The following is an 8425-nucleotide window of genomic DNA, read 5'->3' as shown; positions in this document are numbered from 1 at the left end:
CCTTCTCCCTCCTTTTCCTCCTTTCCCTCCTTTTCCCCTCTTTTTTCCCTGCTTTGTTCCTCCTTTTTCCCAAATCCTTTTCCCAAATCCTTTTTCCCTCCTTTCCCTCCTTTTCCCTGCTCTTCCAGCAATTGGTTTCCGTGGAAAAGCTGCCCAAGTACGCCCAGGCCGGCTTCGAGGGCTTCAAAACCCTCAACAGGATCCAGAGCAAACTGTTCCGGGCGGCGCTGGAGTCGGACGAGAACCTGCTGCTCTGCGCTCCCACGGTGAGGTTCCCGGGGTTTCGGGGTGCCCTCGGGGAGATTCCCGGGATTTCGGGGTGCCCATGGTGAGATTCCCGGGATTTTGGGGTGCCTTCGGTGAGATCCCTGGGATTTCGGGGTGCCCTCAGTGAGATCCCCGGGGTTTCGGGGTGCCCTCGGGGAGATCCCTGGGATTTCGGGGTGCCCTCGGTGAGATTCCCAGGATTTCGGGGTGCCCTCAGTGAGATCCCCGGGATTTCGGGGTGCCCTCGGGGAGATCCCCGGGATTTCGGGGTGCCCTCGGTGAGGTTCCCGGGATTTGGGGGTGCCCACGGTGAGATTCCCGGGATTTTGGGGTGCCCTCGGGGAGATTCCCGGGATTTCGGGGCGCCCTCGGTGAGATTCCCGGGATTTCGGGGTGCCCTTGGTGAGATTCCTGGGATTTTGGGGTGCCCTCGGTGAGATTCCTGGGATTTCGGGGTGCCCTCGGGGAGATCCCCGGGATTTCGGGGTGCCCTTGGTGAGATCCCCGGGATTTCGGGGTGCCCTTGGTGAGATTCCTGGGATTTCGGGGTGCCCTCAGTGAGATTCCCGGGATTTCGGGGTGCCCTCGGTGAGGTTCCCGGGATTTCGGGGTGCCCTCGGTGAGATTCCCTGGATTTTGGGGTGCCCGCGGTGAGATTCCCTGGATTTTGGGGCGCCCTCGCTGAGGTTCCCGGGATTTCGGGGTGCCCTCGGGGTCTGGCACTGCCGGGAACCCTGCCCTGGCACAGCTGGGCGCAGGAGAGGAGGGATGAGGATTGGGGGAAGCGTTCCGGGGGCGGAGCAGGGAGGAGAAAGGGAATTCGGTGCTGCCAGGAGCGGAGGGGGACGGTGGGATCCTGCCGCGGGGACAGGGCCTGGGTGGGACACGTCCGGCCCCGGGCGTCTCCAGGGGTGTGGGTGGATCTCTGCATCCCCGTGGATCCCTGTGTCCCCATGGATCCCCGTGTCCCGTGGTTGGATCCCCATTTCCCCCCTGGATCCCTGTGTCCTGTGGCTGGATCCCCGTGTCCCGCGGTTGGATCCCCGTGTCCCGCGGTTGGATCCCATGGCTGGATCCCCATTGATCCCCGTTCCCGTGGTTGGATCCCCATGGATCCTCGTGTCCTCATGGTTGGATCCCTGTGTCCCCACGGATCCCCATGGATCCTCGGGTCCCTGTGGTTGGATCCCTGTGTCCCATGGCTGGATCCCCGTGGATCCCTGTGTCCTGTGGTTGGATCCCCGTGTCCCATGGCTGGATCCTGTGGCTGGATCCCCACGGATCCCTGTGTCCTGTGGCTGGATCCCCGTGGATCCCTCTGTCCCCATGGATCCCCATGTCCCGTGGCTGGATCCTGTGGCTGGATCCCCACAGATCCCTGTGGCTCCCTGTGTCCCATGGCTGGATCCTCGTCTCCCGTGGCTGGATCCCCACGGATCCCCATGGCTGGATCCCCATGTCCCATGGTTGGATCCCCATGTCCCCTGGCTGGATCCCGTGGCTGGATCCCATGGCTGGCTCCCTGTGGCTCCCCGTGGCTCCCCGTGTCCCACCATTGGATCCCATGGTTGGATCCCCGTGTCCCATGGCTCCCCGTGTCCCGTGGCTGGATCCCCATGTCCCATGGTTGGATCCCCATGTCCCCTGGCTGGCTCCCTGTGGATCCCCATGGCTGGATCCCTGTGGCTGGATCCCCGTGGCTGGCTCCCCGTGGCTCCCCGTGGCTGGCTTCCCGTGGCTCCCCGTGGCTGGATCCCCACGGATCCCCATGGTTGGATCCCCATGTCCCCTGGCTGGATCCCATGGCTGGATCCCATGGCTGGATCCCCACGGATCCCCTGGCTGGATCCCCTGGCTGGATCCCCACGGATCCCCCACGGACGGACGGCCGGCGCGTGGGTTGCAGGGCGCGGGGAAGACGAACGTGGCGCTGATGTGCATGCTGCGGGAGATCGGCAAGCACATCAACATGGACGGCACCATCAACGTCGACGACTTCAAGATCATCTACATCGCGCCCATGCGCTCCCTGGTGCAGGAGATGGTCGGCAGCTTCGGGAAGGTCGGAGCACGGCGGGGTCCCGGGGACACGCGGGGTCGGGGCTGGGGGAGAGCTGGGATCGGATCCAGGGGGAGCTTTGGGACTGTGGGGGCTGGGTTTGGGAAGGGGCTGGAGCATGAGGAGAAGACTCTGGAGAGTTCCTGAGGGCTCTGGGGCTGGGGCTCTGCTCCGCTCGGCTCTGCTCGGCTCTGCTCAGCTCCCTGGCAGCGGTGCACATCCGGCTGGGATTCGGGGTCTGACCCCGGCTGGGATTTGGGGTCTGACCCCGGCTGGGATTTGGGATCTGACCCCAGCTGGGATTTGGGATCTGACCCCGCCTGGGGTTCGGGGTCTGACCCCGGCTGGGATTTGGGATCTGACCCCGGCTGGGATCTGGGATCTGACCCCGGCTGGGATCTGGGATCTGACCCCGGCTGGGATCTGGGATCTGACCCCGGCTGGGATCTGGGATCTGACCCCGGCTGGGATTTGGGGTCTGACCCCGGCTGGGATCTGGGATCTGACCCCGGCTGGGATTTGGGATCTGACCCCGGCTGGGATCTGGGATCTGACCCCGGCTGGGATCTGGGATCTGACCCCGGCTGGGATCTGGGATCTGACCCCGGCTGGGATCTGGGATCTGACCCCGGCTGGGATTCGGGATCTGACCCCGGCTGGGATCTGGGGTCTGACCCCGGCTGGGATTTGGGGTCTGACCCCGGCTGGGATCTGGGATCTGACCCCGGCTGGGGTTTGGGATCTGACCCCGGCTGGGATCTGGGATCTGACCCTGGCTGGGATCTGGGATCTGACCCCGAACGCCCTCAGCCCCCAGCGGGAGGAGGCCGGGTGCGATCCCGGGGCGGTTCCTCCTCGGGGAGCTCCCCGGCGCTCACCCCGGCGTTCCCCGCAGCGCCTGGCCAGCTACGGGATCACGGTGGCCGAGCTGACCGGGGACCACCAGCTGTGCAAGGAGGAGATCAGCGCCACGCAGATCATCGTCTGCACGCCCGAGAAGTGGGACATCATCACCCGCAAGGGCGGCGAGCGCACCTACACGCAGCTGGTGCGGCTGGTCATCCTGGTGAGCACCCGCGGGGCGGGGCGGGACGGGGCGGGCGTCCTCGGGGTGCGCCTGGGGCCTGGAGAGCATCAGGGTGCATCAGGGTGGGTCTGGGGCCTGGAGAACATCAGGGTGGGTCTGGGGCCTGGAGAGCATCAGGGTTCCTTGGGGTGGGGCTGGGGCCTGCAGAGCATCAGGGGGTTCATCAGGGTGGGTCTGGGGCCTGGAGAACATCAGGGTGCATCTGGGGTCTGGAGAACATCAGGGTTCCTCGGGGTGCGCCTGGGGCCTGGAGAACATCAGGGTGCATCTGGGACCTGGAGAACATCAGGGTGCATCTGGGACCTGGAGAGCTTCAGGGTTCATCAGGGTGCATCTGGGACCTGGAGAACATCAGGGTTCCTCGGGGTGCGCCTGGGGCCTGGAGAGCTTCAGGGTTCATCAGTATGGATCTGGAGAACATCAAGGGGGTCTGGAGAACATCAGGGTGCATCTGGGGCCTGGAGAACATCAGGGTGCATCTGGGACCTGCAGAGCTTCAGGGTTCATCAGGGTGGGTCTGGGGCCTGGAGAACATCAGGGGGTTCCTCAGGGTGCATCTAGGGCCTGGAGAGCTTCAGGGTTCCTCGGGGTGCGCCTGGGGCCTGCAGAGCTTCAGGGTTCATGAGGGTGGGGCTGGGGCCTGCAGAGCATCAGGGGGTTCGTCAGGGTGCGCCTGGGGTCTGGAGAACATCAGGGTGCATCTGGGACCTGGAGAGCTTCAGGGTCCATCAGGGTGCATCTGGGGCCTGGAGAACATCAGGGTTCCTCGGGGTGCGCCTGGGGCCTGGAGAACCTCAGGGGGGTTCATCAGCGTGGGTCTGGGGCCTGGAGAACATCAGGGTGCATCTGGGACCTGGAGAGCTTCAGGGTTCCTCAGTGTAGATCTGGGGCCTGGAGAACCTCAGGGTTCATCAGGGTGCATCTGGGATTTGAAGAATGTCAGGGTTCCTCATGTTGGATCTGGGGTTTGGAGAACATCAGGGTGGGTCTGGGGTCTGGAGAACCTCAGGGGTTTCCTCATGTTGGATTTGGGGTCTGGAGAACCTCAGGGTGGATCTGGGGCCTGGAGAGCTTCAGGGGGTTCCTCAGTGTGGATCTGGGGTTTGGAGAACATCAGGGTTCCTCAGTGTGGATCTGGGGTTTGGAGAACATCAGGATGGATCTGGGGCCTGGAGAACCTCAGGGGGTTCATCAGGGTGGATCTGGGGCCTGGAGAACATCAGGGGGTTCCTCAGTGAGGATCTGGGGCCTGGAGAGCTTCAGGGGGTTCCTCAGTGTGGATCTGGGGTTTGGAGAACGTCAGGAGTTCCTCAAGATGTTCCCCAAGGTGGATCTGGGGCCTGGAGAACATCGGGGTTCCGCAGGGTGTTCTTCAAGGTGGGTCTGGGATTTGGGATGGAGAAGCTCAGGGGGTTCCCAAAATCCCATCTGAACATGGAATCGCTTCCAACCCGAACCATTCCAGAATTCCACCTGAAGGTTTCTGTGGGATTTCGGGAAGGATCTCGATGGGATTTCAGGAAGGATCTCGATGGGATTTTGGGAAGGATCTCGATGGGATTTTGGGAAGGATCTCGATGGGATTTTGGGAAGGATCTCGATGGGATTTTGGGAAGGATCTCGATGGGATTTTGGGAAGGATCTCGATGGGATTTTGGGAAGGATCTCGATGGGATTTTGGGAAGGATCTCGATGGGATTTTGGGAAGGATCTCGATGGGATTTTAGGAAGGGTTTCGCTCAGATTTTGGTAAGAGTTTTGGTGGAATTTTGGGAAGGGTTTTGACGAGATTTTGGGAAGGGTTTTGATGGGATTTCAGGAAGAGTTTCGATGGGATTTTGGGAAGGGTCTCAATGGGAATTTGGGAAAGGTTTTGGTGGGATTTCAGGAAGGATCTCGATGGGATTTTGGGAAGGATCTCCATGGGATTTTGAGAAGGATCTCAATGGGATTTCAGGGAAAGGTTTCGATGGGATTTTAGGAAGGATCTCGATGGGATTTTGGGAAAGGTTTTGATGAGATTTCAGGAAGGATCTCAATGGGAATTTGGGAAGGATCTCAGTGGGATTTTGATGGGATTTTGAGAAGGATCTCCATGGGATTTCAGGGAAAGGTTTCGATGGGATTTTAGGAAGGATCTCAATGGGCTTTTGGGAAGGGTTGCGATGGGCTTTTGGGAAGGGTTTCGATAGGATTTTAGGAAGGATCTTGATGGGAATTTGGGAAAGGTTTCGATCGGATTTCAGGAAGGATTTCGATGGGATTTTGGGAAGGATCTCAATGGGACTTTGGGAAGGATATCAGGATTTCAGGAAGGATCTCGCTGGGAATTTGGGAAGGTTGAGGAGCTGGCCCAGAATTCCCCGAGCAGCTGAGATCCCTGGAGCTCCCCCAGCCCGTGCTGCGCCCCTCCCAGCGCGGAGCCCGCGGAGAACTTGGCGCGATCCCGATCCCGGATCCGGGACGTCTCCGCGCCTTTCCCCTTCCCAGGACGATCCATCCCACCCACGTGGGACCAGCTGAGCTTTGGGAACCCTTCCAAGCCAAACCCGGCCCAAAACATTCCGGCGTCCCGTGTCTCCATGGGGTTTTGGGAAGGATCTCGATGGGGTTTTGGGAAAGGTTTAGCTCAAATTTTGGAAAGAGTTTTGGTGGAATTTTGGGAAGAGTTTTGATGAGATTTTGGGAAGAGTTTTGATGGGATTTTGAGAAGGATCTCAGTGGGATTTTGGGAAAGGTTTTGATGGGCTTTTGGGACGGGTTTCAATAGGATTTTAGGAAGGATCTCGATGGGATTTTGGGAAGGTTTTGATGAGATTTCAGGAAGGATCTCATTGGGATTTTGAGAAGGATCTCAATGGGATTTCAGGGAAAGGTTTCGATGGGATTTTAGGAAGGATCTCGATGGGATTTTAGGGAAAGGTTTTGATGGGATTTCAGGAAGAGTTTCGATGGGATTTCAGGAAGAGTTTCGATGGGATTTTGGGAAGTATCTCAATGGGACTTTGGGAAGGGTTTCGATGGGATTTTAGGAAGGATCTCGCTGGGAATTCGGGAAGGTTGAGGAGCTGGCCCAGAATTCCCCGAGCAGCTGAGATCCCTGGAGCTCCCCCAGCCCGTGCTGCGCCCCTCCCAGCGCGGAGCCCGCGGAGAACTTGGCGCGATCCCGATCCCGGATCCGGGACGTCTCCGCGCCTTTCCCCTTCCCAGGACGAGATCCACCTGCTGCACGACGACCGGGGCCCGGTGCTGGAGGCGCTGGTGGCCAGGGCCATCCGCAACATGGAGCTGACGCAGGAGGACGTGCGCCTGGTGGGGCTGAGCGCCACGCTGCCCAACTACGAGGACGTGGCCACGTTCCTGCGCGTGGAGCCCGCGCGAGGCCTCTTCTACTTCGACAACAGGTGCGGGGGGACGGAGCGGGAACGAGGGGGGAAAAGAGGGGGGAAAAGAGGGGAAAGAGGGGAAAGAGGGGAAAGAGTGGGGAAAAGAGGGGAAAGAGGGAGAGCGGGGAAAGAGGGAGAAGAGGGGAAAGACGGAAAAGTGGGAGAGCAGGGAAAGAGGGGAAAGTGGGAAAAGCAGGGAAAGTGGGAACAGCGGGAAAAGAGGGGAAAGCAGGGAAAGAGAGAAAAGTGGGAAAGCGGGAGAAGCAGGAGAGTGGGGAAAGAGGGAAAAGCAGGAAAAGAGGGAAAAGTCGGAGAGCGGGGAAAGTGGGAGAAGTGGGAGAGTGGGAAAAGAGGGAGAGCGGGAAAAGTGGGAAAAGAGGGAAAAGTGGGAAAAGCGGGAGAAGAGGGAAAAATGGGTAAATGGGGAAAAGTGGGAGAGCGGGGAAAGTGGGAAAAGCAGGAAAAGAGGGAAAAGTGGGAGAGGGGGGAAAGAGGAGAAACAATGAAAAGAGGGAAAAGTGGGGAAAGCAGGAAAAGAGGGAAAAGTCGGAGAGCGGGGAAAGTGGGAGAGTGGGAAAAGAGGGGAAAGAGGAGAAAGTGGGGAAAGAGGGAACAGAGGGAAAAGTGGGAGAGTGGGAACAGAGGGGAAAGAGGGAAAAGCGGGAGAAGAGGGAAAAACGGGAAAATGGGGAAAAGTGGGAGAGTGGGGAAAGTGGGAAAAGCAGGAAAAGAGGGAAAAGTGGGAGAGGGGGGAAAGAGGAGAAACAATGAAAAGAGGGAAAAGTGGGAGAGCAGGGAAAAGAGGGAGAAGCGGGAGAAGAGGGAAGAGTGGGAAAAGAGAGAAAAGTGGGAAAAGCGGGAAAATAGGGAAAAGTGGGAGAGTGGGGAAAAGAGGGAAGAGTGGGAAAAAGGTGGGAAGAGCGGGAAAAGCGGGAAAAGTGGGAAGAGCGGGAAAAGTGGGAAAGTGGAAGAGAGGGAAAAGCTTTTCCCGGAGCGCTCGCAGGCGGATGTTGGATTCCCGTCTTTGTTGGTTTTTTGGCGGCGTCGTTAAAAGCGATTTTGGGGTCTCGGGTTTGGGAGGGTTTGGGTTTTCCGTAGAATTTGAGAGGATGAAAAGCGAGTTTTCCATCTTTTCCGCTGGATTTCCCATGAATTCCCTTCCCATGGATATTTTCTGTGGCAGTTTCTCCATGAATTCCTTTCCCGTGGATATTTTCCCAGTTTCTCCATGAATTCCCTTCCCCTGGATATTCCCTGGCCGTTTTTCCATGGATCCCGTTCCCATGGACGTTTTCCCTGGCTGTTTTTCCATGAAATCCTTTTCCCTGGATATTCCCTGGCCATTTCCCCATGGATCCCTTTTCCCTGGATATTCCCTGGTCGTTTTTCCCTGGATGCCGTTTCCCACGGATGTTTTCCCTGGCCATTTTTCCACGGATCCCTTTTCCCTGGATATTCCCTGGCCGTTTCTCCATGAATTCCCTTTTCCCTGGAAGTTTTCCCTGGCCGTTTTCCCTGGATCCCGTTTCCCTGGATATTCCCTGGCAGTTTCTCCATGAATTCCCTTTCCATGGATATTCCCTGGCTGTTTTTCCATGGATCCTGTTTCCCACGGATGTTTTCTGT

The 8425-nt window shown here is 58.8% G+C and overlaps 1 protein-coding gene across 1 annotated transcript in view; it reads left to right on the top strand.

The window, feature by feature from the left end:
* SNRNP200 (small nuclear ribonucleoprotein U5 subunit 200) overlaps positions 1 to 8425 on the top strand; it is an 83647-nt gene that overhangs the window by 5685 nt on the left and 69537 nt on the right. Inside the window, exons 4-7 of the mRNA XM_040087582.2 lie at positions 129 to 266; positions 2174 to 2329; positions 3222 to 3392; positions 6624 to 6817. Coding sequence (XP_039943516.1) covers positions 129 to 266; positions 2174 to 2329; positions 3222 to 3392; positions 6624 to 6817 — 659 coding nt within the window. The remainder of the gene's footprint in view (positions 1 to 128; positions 267 to 2173; positions 2330 to 3221; positions 3393 to 6623; positions 6818 to 8425) is intronic.

The sequence above is a fragment of the Hirundo rustica genome, chromosome 28 (genome assembly GCF_015227805.2).
Source record: "Hirundo rustica isolate bHirRus1 chromosome 28, bHirRus1.pri.v3, whole genome shotgun sequence".
Lineage (NCBI taxonomy): Eukaryota > Metazoa > Chordata > Aves > Passeriformes > Hirundinidae > Hirundo > Hirundo rustica.
This window is presented reverse-complemented; position numbering and strand designations above follow the sequence as displayed.